At 37.3% G+C, this 18,767-nt stretch overlaps 1 protein-coding gene across 2 annotated transcripts; it reads left to right on the forward strand.

Moving 5' to 3' along the window:
* Positions 1-2,239: 2,239 nt before the first annotated feature.
* On the forward strand, positions 2,240-18,552 carry LOC113094717 (vasopressin V2 receptor-like). Of its 2 annotated transcripts, XR_003288146.1 has the most exons (7): positions 2,240-2,583; positions 9,907-10,293; positions 11,929-12,174; positions 12,273-12,419; positions 13,057-13,681; positions 13,937-14,038; positions 15,079-15,170. XR_003288146.1 is itself a non-coding variant. In XM_026260335.1 (6 exons), the coding sequence occupies exons 1-6, from the start codon at positions 2,581-2,583 to the stop codon at positions 15,279-15,281; spliced, it is 1,611 nt and encodes a 536-aa protein (XP_026116120.1). In that variant the 5' UTR covers positions 2,240-2,580; the 3' UTR covers positions 15,282-18,552. The 2 variants fall into 2 exon arrangements, 1 of the variants encoding a protein (XP_026116120.1); XM_026260335.1 differs by lacking the exon at positions 13,937-14,038 and having other exon boundaries at positions 15,079-18,552.
* Positions 18,553-18,767: the final 215 nt, after the last annotated feature.

Genomic DNA, 18,767 nt, shown 5'->3' on the forward strand with positions numbered 1-18,767 from the left:
CTCCTTGTTTGTAAATGGAGAGAGCCACTGTAAAAATGTCACCAGAGCTACTGCAGATGTAAATGCTTTTTTTTTCGCATTGATGACTAAAAAAAACTGTCAGGTGTTTTAAGTAAATATGAAGCAAGTATTAAATCTCTTTCATGTATTGGTTCATTAGACGTATAAAAACATATGGAACAAATCACTGCATTTGCACAGTTATTAGTTATTGTTGTATCAAAGCTTTTGAGAAAGTATTCAAATTTAAAGATTTAGATTGGTGAATTTGCTGTTCTGCCGCCTTTGATGTCTCAGCAAGAGTGTAGGGCTCTAAATTTAAGTCATTGAGCATGATTGGCCAGAGCTGAACCCACATGAGGAGCAAACAGGGCAGAAATCTAATCACATACTGTTAGGGGTTTCTCTGCCAGCATTGCACTGAATGGGAACATAGACCTGCTTGGTTGAGACAAGTTGTAATAGGTTTGATAATTGATTTGGCCTGTGGAAGGAAAGTTTCACAAAACTTCAATTCACTCGCTCTGACATACACTTTAAGTAATGTAGCATTCTCCCTCTCTCAGTGCCGCTAGTGTGTGCGCAGACACTCACGCTGCCTCTGCAGTGAAAATGAACAGACTCTTTCACTCCACCTCTGTCTCTCTGTGAGAGCAAAACAACTGCACAGAGGCTCATTGCTAAGCAAACCATGAATCAGCTCTGTAGATCTATTCCATTAACCCAATTAATTACTTTTAAACATACCAATCAGTCCCACTCTTTCTTCTTCTCTGTCCATCCATCTGTTTAATCTATCTATCCATTGTTCTGTCATCAGGAAAAAAAATATTAGGCAGGACGGGGAGAGCTTGAAAAGGGGAAAGGGATTTATGTGTTTTTTTAATGTTTTGGCTGACTCAAGCACTGGGGCTGACTGCTGAGGATGGATTTCAGCGCTCATTCGAACTGTGGAGAAAAGAGAGACGGTCATTTGCTCAAACTTTAATTGAATCCCTTTCAGAGGAGCAGGTGTTTGAAACGCTCGGAGGCTGAACACTGTCATGTTTATGTATTCAGTGTGTGTGTGAAATCTCTTCCATGTTTTAATCAGTCCTTTAATGTGATTAATTTCATTGTATAATGAGCCTGTCAGGTCTAATTTCGTCCTCCTTCAGGGAAAACAAAAACATGGGATTTCTTGTTCTGTGCTGTTTTTTTCACACACATATATTATGAAGATGGATGAAGAGTGCTGAGTTTCTAAGTCATCATTCACTCCTGTAAATCTGGAATAGGATTTACAAGTCCAAGAAACAGAATTAAAAATAAAAAAAAGATTTATACAATGAGACCAATGTGTGTAAGTGTGCATAATGAGAATAAGCGTTTTGCTTGAGATTGCATGAATGTCATAACTCCAGACTGCTTATAGACAGAATCTACAACAAAAACAAGCCTTTCTTTTATGTGCCACACAGATCTATCATGAGTACTATAAATGTTTGCTCTTGGACTTTTTAAGACAGCTGGAATATTACAAGTTTTGCATTTCATATATATTTTCTATATAAGATTGTACAATCACTTTAGAAACACATTCTTTAATTCTTATTTGATATGGATCAGTTTGTGAAAATTTATTTACACTAATCTGTATATACTAAGAATAATAACTGAATTTTCATTGTCGACTCCATAAAATTAATAATCTGTGCTTCTGTAGACTTCATGAAAGAGAACATATATTTAACATAATTATGTTTGCATCTTGAATGCATTAAATTAAATTCAGTTTGGGTTAATGACATTTAAAAATGTCTGGAAAAAAAATCGATGTGTTTTTTTTTTTTTTTTTTTTTTGTTAAGGGTATAATTGTTTTTTTTTTTATATGCAGGTGTTGAGTTGTTGAGTTTTGTCACGTTTAGTAAATTATTGTCTTGAAATTTTGGGAAGAGTTTGGTACTATTTAAAACGACCAGTATTAATGTAATCAATTAATTAATTTAAATAGCAAAGTATTACAATTACATGATTAAATGTCTATTAAATAGCCTACAATTTAGAAGTTTAACTAAATATTTGCAGTGAACTAAAATGTGACCAATCCATCCAAGGAGCTCATTTGATCAACTGGATGAAGGAAGGTTTTGGAGTGTGAAAGAAGTCGAATGAGGGGAGGAGTTCTTTGAGAGGGAGGGAGAAGGAGACAGTAGGAGGAACAGAAGTAGCCCAAGCAAATTAGGTTTAGTGCGCGCACCAGAGCAGAAAATATACTGAGACATAACAGACAGAGAGCATGAGAATGACATTTAGACGCAGTTTTCTGTTCGATCTGAAAGCTGAACAGACAGGAACTCATTAAAAATGTGTAGGTAAAATTAACTTAGCCTAACAGCACTGAATATTTTGGCAATAAAATAATTTATTTTACATAATTGCCAAAAAAAAGTTACAATGGTAGACTGCAGATATCTAAAACTGATTCAGTGTCAACGCGGACGTGGCATGGACAGAGCATTATATGGATTAGTTCGTGAAGAAAACTGTGGATTACATGGCAAAGTGAAATACTTACAGTGAAGAAACGGCGCTGGCTGATGGTGAGTGCTGCTAATCAATCTGCGCGGACATATAGAGCTCGCCCTTCGCGCGCGCCACTGTCACTCACGTGCTCGCTAATGCTTTAATATTGTTGAATGCATGCAAGTATTGGATTACTATTATATACTGAGTATTCAATCACTTAAATAAATAACGATCCTGCTTTCCCACTGTGTAAAAATAATCTAAACTAAAATGATAGCCTGTTTTAAAACTATAGCTAAATATTATTGCATACCTTTTTCAAATGAACTGAGGACCAGCTAGGTGAGTAAATGTGTTTTTAAATTAACTACAAAAAAAAGATCTATTACCGTATTTTCTTACTTTATAGACTTGAGCTTTGAAAACGATGATGAATGAATGTGTCGGTCCAGCAAAATACAAAAAGAAAAGTCACGTGGAGATCGAGTAGGCATGATTTCTGACTTTATGATTTCCTAATACTTTAAAATTTTCGTACTTTGGACAGGAAAATACTGTACTATACTATAGTAAAATAACTGGCAATTTACCTTAGCTTAAATGACTGTATAGGCTATATGTTTTTGTAGCAAAGTAAAATCAGTCACTTGACCGGCTAAACAGTAAAAGGACGTTTCGAATTCCCTGTCATCCGTCACATTTAATAACATTTTATTTAAAAAGGTGTAGGTAACAATAACATTTGATATTGTTTAGTCGTTTATTGCATTATGACTGCCATGTGTTTGTGTGGGTAATATTATAGTAAATGCTCCTGTCTTCACGAACTTTGTTTCATCATGTAATGTTTTAATACTTCATGTAGGCTGATATATTATTATACAGCCGCCACAATGCCATCTTTTTACATTGTAGAATATGGACCGCATATGCATGAATGTAGCAGTCCATTAGAGTCAATACAGTACAATGTTTAAATAATTAACTTTAGAACACAATATTTCATAATATTTGTGTGTAAATGCCCATTCAGAACTGTGTGTTTTGATGGCTGAGGTCAGCTGGAATGATCACAGTACATCTATCCATCATCTTCATGTCATCACACAGAAACCTCTGTTTCAGAACGATGCTAAGTGCACTTGATGTTTTTCGTTTTCCTCTTAATTAAGATTCTAAAATGCTTTACTGTCTTTCATATAAAAGCTTTACTCATGAACAGCGGCTGAGTCACTGGACATTTGGTCTTTGTGATTATGTGGGGCGGTCACATTTATGATTGATTGACTTATGAAGGATTTTGTGACATTACATGCATTAAACCAGAGAACAAAATCTTAATGCAGTGACTCTTGAGACCATTAAATGCTTAATTGTTCAGGATTTAGAAAACAAAAGTAGCTATGCAATGGAACCTGTTAACGCTGCAAAACTGGAATCACAGTCGTCTTAAGTAAACATGGTTGACCTGCTTTTGTTGAAACCTCACAAAGCTTTATGAATCTATGAACTGAGACACAGCTGTTCCGAATCTCAATGGCGTTTACCACAGTTGCATTATCGCAAACTGGGTGCAAGCCTCCTGAAGAACTTTGAAATCATGGACAGAATCCCCTTATAAGGAAACAATCACATAGCTTCTCACCGTGAACCTGAGAGGTTTCAAAGTCCACTGATGCCTGATGATGCATTCACTCATGCTTTCCTTGTGTATGACCCAGAATATTCACAGTAAAACAGGACAATAGGGTATATGGACTGTTTTCTCATATAGCTTTTTTTTGTGTGTGTTTCTAGAGTTTTCATGGTTTCAGTGTGCGTTTAAAGACTGCCAGACTGTGATCTGTTTGAACAGGAATATAAGTGAGTTAATGAGTAAATGTGGGGTAGTCATGTATGAACCAGTTTCCAAGATCTGGGTGTCTTCATTCTCATACACACCCCGTCATATGTTATATATACAGTTTTCACCTACCTGAAAAGACTAATTAAAAATGAAATATCTGGAAAAAAAAAACACTGTCAGTGTTGGAGGAATGCAGGTGCATTCTTGGGAGGGACCTGAGAACAGAACAGAGCTGAAACATGAAAAGACAGTGGAAATGGGTTAGAAAAACAAAAGCGTTAACAGATCCTTAGCTCATCCTTCCTGTGGAGCGGAGTTTTCCTGTGCTTGACAAAGACGTAAAATAAAGGAGCAAGATGTAGTTTCAAGTGTTTTTTTTTTCCTCCTTGGAAACAGTTAGAAATACTCAGTAAAAGCCACAGCTATGTACAATTACATTTTTGAAAGTTTTTTCTCAAAGTAAGTTACAGTATGTGTTCACTACATGATGTTTTAAACAACGAGTGAAAATGCTTCTATTTTGCATTATTTCCTAATATGTAGATATGAAGAGTTCAGATGCAAAAGCCTCTGAAGCAAAAGGGCCATCTGAAAATTTCGTCTAAAATTAGGATTTTTATAAAGCTCCTATGCTTAGGTTGAGTCATTTTACTTTAATGGCAATGTGCAGGTCCTTTTCCAGGCTATTAAAGTGAAATAACTGAACATTAATATAGGAGCCTGATAAAAATCCTGATTTTAGATGAAAATTTCAGATGGCACTTAGAGGCTTTTGCATCTGAACTCTTCATATATATATATATATGTGTGTGTGTGTGTGTGTGTGTGTGTGTGTGTGTGTGTGTGTGTGTGTGTGTGTGTGTGTGTGTGTGTGTGTGTATATATATATATAAATATATATATATATATATATATATATATATATATATATATATATATATATATATATATATATATATATATATATATATATATATATATATATATATATATATATATATATAAGCATCTTGTGCTTCAAGAGTATATCTGACCATCTGTACAAACAGAGACATGTCACAAAAATGTTTCTTTTTAATTGTACATCATAACTTTTCTTTGTTTTTCATTTTTTAATTACTTCCAGGCTTCACTGGGAAAAATACAGATTTGAATGTGGTCTCAGACTTTCAGACCCCACAGTATGTAACTGGCAGACAGCTACTTATATTAGAAAGGGCACACACAAGTGATCGGTTGTGGTTTATCGCCACTTTCTCTTCATTCCATTTACTCTCCTCTGTCTGTCCTGCTTTTCATTTTCAGATATGCTGCACTACACAGCAGCTTCTCCTGCTGTGAGGTATTCCTGGGAGACGTTCATAAATTAGGGATTACTTTCCTTACACGTCTTTTCCACCTAGCCCACCAGACACGCACACACACAGATTCCAGTGTAGCCACATAATAAACTCTTCTGACGTGCTGACGTACATTGATGAATTCCTTATCAGCACTTCTTCACTGCTCAGCGTGAGATCAGTTCACTCATACTCAGTGGCAGATGGATAAAATAAACCAACCTGGTCAACTGTCTAAACCTTTTCATTTGTCTTTGCTGCACAATTAACTGTACATTAACTCCACATTTAAATTGTAAATTTAATTCATTAGGTCATAGTGATGCCTGTGCCTGGGGGCAAGACTTGGGTTCCCAGCATCCACTGGGTCAAAATAAATCACTGTTTACTTGTTGAGAGTAGTATTCTGTCTAAAAGCTCACAGACCAACTGACCCTTTTTTAAGCCCTGCATTAAAGACATTATTGACCAGTCCTACTACTAGAAAACTACTAGAAACTCCAGTCATCTGCTATTTTCTCTATTTTCAAATATAGGTCTTTGAGGAGGATTTGTGTTTTAACAGTTTTACAGAAATTCTACCAAAATGCAGAAAACAGAAAATTGTTTTTGTATTGAAATAACAGAGATCATAAGTTAACATTAGAAACTCACTAGATGCGGACCGCAAAATAACCGAAAAACCTGCTGTGACCAATTTCAGTTCACCGTTATCATATCATAGTTTTTCCATATGAAATATAATACATTTCTGAAACTACATTTACAACACAAAGACAAAGATTCTTACATGTGCATTATGGTTTAAGAAATTGTATTTTTTTTAATACATTTTGGACAATATAAATAAATTCTGATACATTTTTGAGACATATAAATGGTCAAAAAAAAGAGAAAAGAAATACAATTAACTAAAAATTGTACATATTTATTTAAATATATTTTTCAATTCTATATTAGCCATTTTTGCCCATTTTGCCATATGAAATTGCCAAAAATAATTGATTTTTTTACTGTTAATTTAACCAATTATATAGTATTATATAGAAATATTTATATAAATAAAAAAATCATAAAAATATCTGGATTCAACATTTTGGGTTTTATACCATCTTTCTCTCTGATTTTTAAATTAATTCCATTTCCAATGCACATTTCTATGTATTCCCTCACATCTTCTATTTCCTCTCAAATTTTTCATCATATATATTTATTTGATGGCAAAAGGCACCTTTAGAAAGGGCTGCTTAAGGGTCATGGGCTCAAGTCCCAGTGCACCCCATTGCTGTGCCTTGAACCTTTCCTCCTGTCATATGACCCCGGGCTGGCACTGAGCATTCTGTGAAAGGCACAGGTCTGGGAAGCATCACTTTAAAAAAAACCATCCAGTAGATGAGATCTGAATGGTAGTAGTCACATCTGACCATCAACATTGTGAAGAACCAGGTTGAGTTTTGCTAAAACTGTTACTGCGCCATTGCTGGAATAGATTAGGATATATCAAGGACAGGCTGATCTGGTAAAAGGATGATATTTACATGGAAGTCAGATATTGTAAACAATAGTGGTGAACAGAGAGAGGACACTAACTGAGAGAGAAGTGAAGGAGCGAGAGAGATGAGTGAGTGCACTGCTGCTCTCCACAGTTGGCTTTCACATCCTCCACACTCATCTCCTTTTTCCAATGCCCCTTTGACCTCTACGAAGAGCACCATGGGAAACATGAAATATATTAGTGTCCATCTGATAACCAGCAGAGAACACTTCTCTGTTAGCTGTGGTGTGGTTTGGATCAGATTCTTTGATTTCTCAGAAGATGCTCATTCATAGCTCAGGAGACACTCTTAAAAAAACTAAAGGTTGCAAAATGTTTTTTTTTTTCAGCAATGCCTTAAGGCTAAATTACACAACTTTTAAAACTGAACAGATCTTTAAATACTGGGCATCATACACTTACTGACTTGTGTCATAGTAACTGATGAAAAACAGACCATCATACAATAAAGACTCAGGACCATACACTCGCAGACTTTAAATTTGTTCAGATCAAACAAACTCACGCAGAAACATGCGCCTTGTTTCTAGGAGACATGACAAATGAAAACAATATGTGTTCTAAAGTGTATGATATCCTCGGACTGGATGGAATCAGAGTCTGGAGCAGAGTCTGTGAATATCATACACAATGCGATTTTCTATGAAATCTGTCAGCTCAAATCTGCAGACTGGCTCTGATTTAAATAACTGGCTCTAACGGTAAATAAGCGGAACATCGGGCCAAAAATAGTGGACCATTTTTGATTCCCCAAAGATCCTTTTGGTGAACAGTTCTTAAAAGAGCCATTATTTTCTTAGTGTGAAGAACATTTGAAAAATCTGAAGAACCTTTTTCTACTATTAAGAACCTTTTGTAGAATCGAAAGTTTCAATGGATGCCAACAAACAAGTGTTATTAAAATCTCTGACATTTGATCGCAGATTCTGATATCTTGAAAAATCTGACCACATCGTGTGAAAATATTGCAATAGCAATCTTAAGGGATATTTCTGAAGATTTTCTTAGTAGAAAAATCTGAGATGGAGATTCTATTTGCTGTCCGTCTCAACATGAGAAACAAAAGAGACTTGGTTCAGCGCTCCATGCACACATGCCCAGCAGGGGCACATCACAGAGCCACTTTTAGCCTCTTGATGAATAGCCTATGTTAGCACACGTGCATCAGACACATTTAAAAAAAACAGAGCGTGTGAGGAGGCTCTTTCTCTAATTTCCCAGGAGGTATCAAAGTAGGTAATGGAAAGTAGTTGGGACATGCAAAGAGTGCAAACAGACAACAAACTGGACAACAAGAGCAACTGAGGGGCTTTCCGCAGGCAACGTCAAAGGAAGACCTTGCCAGGCTTTGTGTTAAAAATTGGAAGGATTTCATTGGGACTCTGCAACCAGCACAGCTCTGAAGTGGTTATTTCTGTTGTGAATTGATTATGCAAATGCAAGATGAAAACCACCACTCCAGATGGATGGAGAGAATTAGAGCAGGAAGAGTGAGTGAGGGAGTGAAATATGAATGAACTGACTGAAATATTGCAGGTCTCAAAGATTTGGACTTGAATCAAGAGCTAAATTTAAAATGAACCGCATACGAAAGCTTTCTGGTTCCATTCTTGCTAATCCTCACATAAATCATTAACACACTGACAGGAATACACCCATGCAAGGCTAAACAGCACTTATGAGCTAGAACAAAAACCAGAAGAAATCTGGTAAATATCAGAAAGAAAAAAAAAATCTGTTTTTTGTTTCCCAGTGCCAACAACAATCTTTTAAATGTTCGAATGATTTACACTACCATTCAGAAGTTTCAGTTTGGTAAGACTTTAATTTTTTTTTTAAAATAAGTCTCTTATGCTCACCAAAGCTCTGTTTATCACACAGTAAAAACAGAAATATTTTGCAATATTATAACAGTTTAGATCCTGCTTACCGTCCCCGTCCATGCCATCCCATAAGAGGGATTTAAAATGGTTCCAATATCTCTTTCATATTCTTTTCCTCAGTCTTACCACAAATGTTTTGTGTCTGGAGAGAGACAGAGGTTGAGTAAACACTCTCAGATTTATCTTTCAGATATTTGCTAAATAAATCTGCTTAAATTAGTTTTAGCAGCTGGTCATAATAATCCATGCAGCATCTCAATGAGGCAGATATAAAGAGATCGGATGGGGTTTCTAAATCTTTTATGTGGAGATTTCAAAATTGAAAGACGATGATTCAAAGCTTTCTTTAATAAATTCATAAACAATTAAATTATTTGTTTTCTCGTTTCCTTTTGTTCCAAATGTCAAAACTAACATCAAAACTCTGTTGAGTACATTTCTTGTTGTTTCAGCTAAAAAAAAAAAAAAAAGGATTTAATGATAAAATGGTGTTTTAAGAGCGCTCTCTAAAAACATCCCCAAAAACAGAAGCAGAGATGGAGAATTTAATTTGAGATGATATGGGAGACAACCTAATGACTTCATTTGATTTAGACGCCACCATTCCTTTACTGTTGCAAAAGAGCTCCAGAAATAGCCAACAAAATAAAATTAATTTGAAACTTAATTTTATTACGATGATTTACAACTGTTTGTTGACCGATTGAGGCCAGAGAGGGATCAGTGTTAGGATGTCTTGGTTTTGCCTCTCATGTCTGTCCTTCTCGTTGTAGGTCATGAGGATGGCCTCTTGGGAAGAGAATTTGGGTCAGCCCAGTCACTCCGTGCTGGAGATGGAGGGGTCGCCAGACGTGTCCAGCTCCCTCTTCAATCTTAGCAGCAGTTATGGGGGCACAGAGGCTTTCCTCTGGCTGTATCCATCAGAGAACATCACATGGACCACAGTGTGGCCCACAGTCCAGCCAGTTGCCCCTCCACGGGTACGGAACCAAGCCTTGGCCCAGGCGGAGATCGGGGTGCTGGGGTTGGTGCTTGCTCTCACTGCTCTGGGTAATGGATTCGTGCTGTGGGTGCTGCTGCGTAGGAAGAAACATCACGCTCCCATGCACCTCTTCATGGTCAATCTATGTGTAGCTGACCTGGTAGTGGCCTTCTTTCAGGTAACAGCCTCTTGAGACTATTACAAATGATGAGTACTTTGGAATGAGCTTATACGGTTAAGTAATCATTGACCTGAATGGAAAAATACAGTGAGACTACATTTATTAAAATGCAGTTGAAGTATCAGGTGTGGGAGTAATGTTGTGTCAGCAGGGAGGATCTCTATATCATGAGAGTTGCATGGTTTATTGAAATAAAATTAAAATTGTGATAGGGCTTTGTGCTATTATCAAATCTCAATAACTGAAATATCATAATACTAAATAAATGTGCTGCATGTTTATGAGTATAGTGCAGCACTGTTTTCTTTTACATGATTTAACGTTAGAAAAAAATTAAGTTTAGACAGCCATAAATATGAATATTATAATTTTACAGTAAAATAAAAGTATTATTTGTTGTTGTAGTAGTAGTAATTCATAGTAATATATTTTGTTTCATATGTTTATTTAGTAATAATAATACCATCGATATATAGTCACATACAGCCCTACAAACAAGCACAGGAAACATTATTTTCAACATACTGTCCATTATTGTTTCTCCTCTATGCCCCAACTTTCTGAAACGACAAAACTCATCATTCTGAAAAGCAAGGTGTGCTCTGATTGACCAGCTATCCAGTGCATGATGACTGGCTGAATACCTGAAGCTTGTGAGGGAAATGTAACGCACCTCACCGTACTGTGATGCCGTGTCCTGGTCAGAACACCTGCACCACAAAACAAAAATAATAAAGCCCATTACAAACGAGCCATCCAGTGGGGATATAATTATGTATTATAATGACTTATACTGTGATTTTACGTGTTGCATTGCATCACGCCGCGTAAAGATAAAACCATGTCTGCATTTGTGATCAGAGAAACGACAAACAACAAGCGTTGGTCTACACTGCTCAAAACTCAGGTTTGAATCATCATTGGCAAATTCTTTAAATATGTAAACGTACTTACAAACTGTGAGTCACAACAGCCGGCATTGTAGTCTTCTCTCCCAGGTTCAGGAAACAGTCCTCCATGAAATGCACTGCACACATCTGAATATTTGGGTTGAACTGTTCTGGAACAGTGTTGTAAATACAACTTAACCACTGATTTTTATTTGCGTCCTCTTTTGGAAGGCCAAACAAAGTATTTTTGCAACTTTCACAATGAAACAGCATCTCCATGACATGGTGCCGGCAGCAACAGCGAGAATCAAAGTTTTCACCTTCTTTCATTGCGTTGACATTTGGCCGATGTTATGCAAATGATGTAGACATGTGGGAGCATGTTTAAAAGAGGTGTTTTAGGAGGGTGAGGATGAGTCTTAACTTTTATAAAAAAATATCTCTTTGGGTTTGAGACTTTAGTCTTTGCAACTTTACAGATCTTATTTATGCACCAAGAGCTTGTAACACTCCAAAGTGAAAGGAACACTTGAAATCACATCATATGACCCTTTTAAAAAAAATTCTGTCAAGGGAGGTGGAGGGGTTGTGAAGGTTGTGACTTCATTGGTTGTAGAATCAGCAAAGGCCAATCAACTTGTGCCATGTATTAAATGTCTTGACTGCATGTAAAAGGACCAATCAGCCTGCACCATTTAGCGTTTTGTGCCTAAATTAGATATATGTCTTAATTTTGTCCCAGGTGCTGCCGCAGTTGGTATGGGACATCACAGAGCACTTCCAGGGGCCTGACGCTCTGTGTCGCTCTGTCAAGTATTTGCAGATTGTCGGGATGTTTGCATCCTCCTATATGATCGTTGCCATGACTGTGGATCGGCACTATGCCATCTGCTGCCCCCTTCAAGCATATCGCGGAGGTACACCCTCCCGCTGGAACACCCCCATTATGGTTGCGTGGGGCCTGGCCCTACTGCTTAGTTTGCCACAGGTGAGGAGTAAACAATCTCAGATCATACCTGACTGATTTTTTTAATTGCATCACAACTATTTTTCAAGGCTCATGATTGTCTATTTGCTTGCACACAGGTGTTTATCTTCTCGCGGTCAGAGGTGTCCCCTGGGGTGTTCGAATGCTGGGGCCACTTTGCTGAGCCATGGGGTCTTAAAGCATATGTCACCTGGATGACTGTGGCTGTATTCGTATTACCAGCCTTAATCATCACTGTCTGTCAGGTGTCTCCAGCTTTTTTTCTCAAGCTCTCACACATTTTTTTTTTTATTATTATTATTAAATATTTGGGTTTGGTCATATCTTGTCTAAAATTGTTTCATAGCATAAGAACGTGGTGTATATTATGCAAATGTCAAAGATTTGGGATGTTTATTAGGAATTAGACTGTACTGCGGGGTACCACCTGATGGATGTGCCAGTATTGGTTGAAATTCTGAATTTAATAATTGGCTTATTTTCAATTCATGCGTTGGACATGACTTTGAACAACAGGAAGAAGAATGTTATTAATTGCAATTCAAAGGAATTCACTGTAACACCACAGAGGATTTTCTGTAGTCCAGAACAAGTTTGCTAATCATTTTGATGGCTTTCTTTTTACTTATTTACTTAGTGTCATGTGACCCTGTTCACAATCTAAGAACATGATTTCCTCAACAGATTAGCCATATTTATCTGAATTAAGTTTAATTAAGATTAATACAAAACAAGGATTTTCATTTTCCCATACATCACCATAAAATGTCCATCACACGCTACTGCACTTAACAAAAAAAAGTGTTAGTTAAATTCTAAATGGCACATGACTCTGGATCATTATAGGAATAATTTTACATTGATGTATCTCTTTCATCCCAGGTTCGCATCTTCAGAGAAATCCATGACAACATCTACCTGAAGTCTGAGCGGATGGTGACAGCAGAGTTTAAGAGGAACTCTGTCTTCTTCCACTTTGCTCAGCGGGAGGGGGGCAGTGGACGAGGCCGGGAGAGAAACAGACAGAGCAGACACAGTCACCATGCTAACAGCAGTCTCAGTCAAGCTCACTGCAGCCCCTCACATCATGCAGGAGAGGAAGTGTGCTCCTCAAGCCTATATGATGACTATTCTCAGACTGTAACCTGTAAGAGCTCTATCTGCCAGCCCTGCCCAACTTCAGACAGCTCCTCCCCTTCCATCCAAACTCATCTGCAAAACACCCCCAAACATCTGTCAGACCCCTCCCATTCTCAGTCATTATCAGCCAATAGCACGTGTGCACTGACTGGACACCCAAATAGCTCTGGAGCTTCTGAACTGTGGCCAGATGCTTTTCCCCTTCCGACCGATTATTCGCACCCGCCGCCTCTCCCAGGTGTGACTAAGGCCATGTCTAAGACAGTGAGGATGACTCTTGTCATTGTGCTGGTCTACACCATCTGCTGGTCTCCTTTCTTTATTGTTCAGTTATGGGCAGCCTGGGACCCCAACCCACCAAACCAAGGTCAGACATTAGCAAACAGATGAATATACTAGTCCTGTACAGTCACACAATAATGCTTCTTGAAAGCTAAAAACACTATGATCTATTTTTAAATGGGTTCCTATCATAATAGGCAATGTTCTGAAATAGGAAGTTGCTGTACTGTATTTCAAATAATTGCCGTTTCTAATATTAGAATTATCAGCATATTAGAATGATTTCTGAAGGATTATTAGACACTGAAGACTGGAGTAATGATAGCTTTGCTGTCAGCAGGCTGGTGTTCATAACAAAACAAGCAACACATTCTCCAGGAATATCTCAAAAACAGTGATGCCTGTTCTTGGAAATCTACCTTCCAGCAGCGTTTAGTTCCAGGTACAAACAAAAACACTTGAATCTGTTCACCAGGATATCTTCAAGGTTGCTTGGAAATTGTAGGCAGGTGTGTTAGAGCCTGACTGGAACTGAAGTATACAGGAGGGGAGATCTCCAGGAGCAGAAATAATCAATCATGTGTTCAATGTGTCCCCTTTTTTTGTTATTTCTCTCTTTATTTAACTGTCCCCTGCTTTCTTTCCCCTTAATATATAAGCAGACAAACACCTGCTCACTCATCTGAGTGCTGGGTAATCTCATTGGTATTCACACCTCTGTATTAGACTGGGCTTTCTGCACAGTTTGACCAGCCACCAGGCAACCAAATCACTATGAAAATCAGCACAAACTTACTTCTTTAGATGCATTAGTCTTTTAAGTGAGCCCTATATTGAAGTCAGCCTTAAACTGTGGTTTATATTATAATATTTTATCTCACCAAATTGTTTTTCAATATCTATTAGTGTACAAAAAATGTCAGTAAAGACATTATAAATAGAGATTTCTTGAACAGTACGTCATCATATTACAATCACTTCTGAATGATCGTGTGACACTAAAGACTGGAGTAATGATGCAAGAAAATAAATCAGTTTTACCACTACAGAAATAAATTACATTTTACAATCAATTCAAATCGAAAACACTTGATTATTAATAGTTTAATTTATTTATAGTGGTTTTACATGCAAACATTTACCCTGTGTAACTATGCCATCTGTCCTAGTTCCAGCAGTTATTGACACAAATGTAAAATCATAATACATGATGAATATAGAAACTTCTTCAGACAGTGCTAGAATGTATATATGTATATATATATATATATATATATATATATATATATATATATATATATATATATATATATATATATACAGTACAGCCTTTAATGCTAATACTCTACTTTCACCTGATAGATAATAAAACAAGGCATATATTATTCACACAAAGACATTTCAATATTGTTAAGCTGTCAATGCAGTAATAAGTGCAAATGTTATTTCCTGGCTTTGAGTTTGCCTTCCTCTCTCACGCAGGGGCTGCTTTCACTATCCTGATGCTTCTAGCCAGTCTAAACTCCTGCACTAACCCATGGATCTACACAGCCTTCTCCAACAGTGTGTCCCGTGAGCTGGTCACACTGCTGCGCTGCCACACCGGATCCCCTCGCAGAGGTTCACTGCCGGACGACTCAACCACAACTCACATGTCAACCAACACCAAGGACTCCACATACTGACCTCTGGCCTGACTCGACCACACACACACACACACACCATGGCGTGATGGGCTAGACTCTGTCCCAAATGCTACTCTTTGCCCACATGTTGATGAAATATTAGTGCATAAACTGTCAGCTGGGCTCGTAAACAGCTTTTTCAGAATTTAACATGACAAATGGGATCCCCTACGGTCTTGTGAACTTCATGGACAAGTGCCAGCTGCACAAGCGTGCAAAAAGTGTGCCATTTGATACAGGGCTAGGAAATGTCCTGGCTACTTTAGATTCAGTTACACAATCTGAAAAGCAGATCTGTCATCAACACTGATACACCAGTTACAAAGATAAAATCACATTACCATGCCCAGTGCATTTTACAGATAGCTGTCTCCTCAGTTACACGAAAGCAGACTGGAGTGATGAAGGAAGAAGAAGAGGGGCCGGAGGGTCGGAGGTCCTTCATTCCTCCCCTTTCTCTGTTTATGTCTCAGCCAAGTGTTTTCATAGACTAGGGTTGCAGGATTATATCAGACTTTACAGTACAAAGCAAGAGTGGAAGATGCAAGAATAAATGCATGTGAACAGTTCATGCAGAATGGACAAAAGGTTACCTGGCTGTACTCCGGACAGCTTCAGGAGACCGGCGGCAAGATGCTGTAAATGAGAGTGTCAGAAACGTAAAGGAACATATCCACCACCAGCAAGAATGCTATGAAAATTTCAGCCTGATTGTGGGAAACAAACACAGTGGCAGCTTTGTAACACAGCGACTTTCTGAATCATATTTAAACTATATATCAAATGTAAAGTGTTCAGAAGACACTGTGAGTTGAATTGGTCTACAGTATCAGCTATTAATAGATTAGTAGTGCTGGCAGTGGGCAGGAATCTATATTTGACTGCCGCTGGACACAAATTCCGAGCAGAATGAAATTTCATTCTCTGTGTTGCTCAGTTTAGTAGTTTAATGTACCAAAGCAAAGAAATAACACATTGTTTAGAAGCTGTTGATTGTGTATTGCATTTCAGTACAATCATTACCATGTACATTTCCTCACAGTCCTGGGAAATCCTTGTGAAAATCATTGAGAAAAAAAAGCATTTCATTTTTTCCTTTTTGTATGCTTAAGGTGAGAAATAGCTTTTTTTAACAGAAGAAATGATAATGGCAAATGAACAGCAATATATACATGTACATTTCCAATCTAAATATTTGTAGGTAGCAAAATCTCTACGTTATGTATATATGTACACACTAATCACACCGATTTCAGTCTCACTCATTAACTTGTCACTTCTTAAGCGCTACCTCTGGTATTTGCTTGTTTTTGTGTTACCATTTTTTTACCCATCTAGAATCAGGGGACCATTTACATGCTTCAGAGTAACTTATTTGTACAGAAAATATTCTAAACCTTATAAATATAATAAAGATGTGTTGAAGGATTAAGAAACTAATTATTACATTACAACTTAAGCACCTTACTATTAAAAAAAAGTATTATAGACATTATATACAGTACATGCGTATCTTTGTAACGCACAGATTCTTGAGGTACAAGAATTCAGTAGTGTCTAGTTCAGTCTCACACTTTTGCTTGCTATTCCCAACCCTGCAAATTATTATTATAAACATGCATTTCAAACATAAATTCATTCTGGACGTCTACACAGCTTGAGAAGAGCTAAACTCCCATTTTGGGGACATTTTTTGAAGTTTTGAAATATATTGACCTATCATTTTTCACATTTCAAAAGGACTGAAATTCGGAAATGCATTAATATTTTGTCCCCACTTAACAGAAAGGAATTTGCAACGAATCATGTAATATCAATGAACAGGCAGTTTTGATTTGGACAAATATACTGTTTCTCAATATGATGTTTATTGTCTAAGAGTAGATCAGTGACTGTGGTTAACTGTAAAAGACTAACCATTAGATATCAGTGAGATGATCAGATATTGGAAACATTGAGAAAACGAACTGCTAGTGAACTTTTTGTTATACTTAATGCATAATGACGGATAATCATAAAATGATTTAATATATTTAACTGACAAGATGTCCAGTATCTAAAATATGATCAACATTGTAATAAATTCTTTTTTTTCTTTTTTTTTATCAATTTACTTTTTGTTGTTCTTTATTTTGGTCCCTCTTAACTTCTTCATAAGGCAAACATTTGTTTATAGGACGAGCCAGTGACTGCTGGAAACTTTGTTCACTTCAAGAAACCCATTTTTTAACCAATAAGAGTTCAAGGCAGTATGTGCTCTAGGCTCTAGAGTCTCATCCAGTGTGTTTATGTCACTTTTCATCACATAGTTCGAGTTTATATTTAACTCACCAGAAGCTTTGCTTACATGAAGAGGAATTAAAGTTTTGAGCACTTGTAAAAGGATAGTTTTTGATGCACTGGCTGAATGATTGGAAAATGTCTCAGCCTCTACTGTTCCTCATCCTGGATATTTTGTGGCATGCAACTGGCCCTATGTTGTTGGAGGGGCTTATGAAACAATACAACTCCAAAGCGGCATGCATTAGATATGGATTCCAGTGCAGAGAGGACAGAAGAAGCTGTCTGCTTGTGGATTTGCTTTCAGTTTACTCTGCCTCTTCTGACTGGCGTGCTTTATCTCACAGGAGATGAGGGGCAGATGGGTGCCGTGTCTGGGGTCAAAAGAGGGGGCCGCAAGGACCTGTCTCTTTCCCTTATTCTAAGGAGATGCTTCTGTGTTTTAAGGGAAAATGTAAGTTTAATTCCATCTGACATTGCTGGCATAAGAGTATAAGAAAATGCGTATACTGTTTTTCCTCTTTCAATCTAAAATCTCAGTTTGAGTGCTGCTACAGGACACTCTACAAAGATGACGTGATCATCACCATCAGAGGACGCTTAGAAAGAAAAGACTAACTGTAATGCACACCACATTCTTACATGTGTGTTAAACCCTGTTAACTGGTTATTCTAGCCTTGGTGTAAACTCTTAAAGAGCCACATGAGAAACTGAGAGTGAAATGGATAAACTGTCAGCTTTATGCAGAATTAACATACTAGCATACTTACTGAACACTGTGTAGTCGTGAAGTTGTGGCCTAGTGGTTAGAGAGCTTGACTCCTAACCCTAGGGTTGTGGGTTCGAATCCTGAACCGGCAATAACACGGCTAAGGTGCCCTTGAGCAAGGCATCGAACCCCCAACTGCTCCCTGGGCGCTGCAGCATAAATGGTTGCCCACTGCTCCGGGTGTGTGTGCACTTTGGATGGGTTAAATGTAGAGCACGAATTCTGAGTATGGGTCACCATACTTGGCTGTATGTCACATCACTGTGTAGAGGTAATAATCATATAACTCAAAAGTTTGGGGTTGGTAAGATTTAAAATAGTTTTTTTAAGTATCTTATGTTCATCCAAAACTGCATTTATTTGATCAAAAATACAGTAAAAACTGATTTTAATACTCTATTAAAACATTATTTGGTCCACTTTATTTTATGGTCCA

Source organism: Carassius auratus, unplaced genomic scaffold (genome assembly GCF_003368295.1).
Source record: "Carassius auratus strain Wakin unplaced genomic scaffold, ASM336829v1 scaf_tig00215416, whole genome shotgun sequence".
NCBI classification, from domain to species: Eukaryota; Metazoa; Chordata; class Actinopteri; order Cypriniformes; family Cyprinidae; genus Carassius; species Carassius auratus.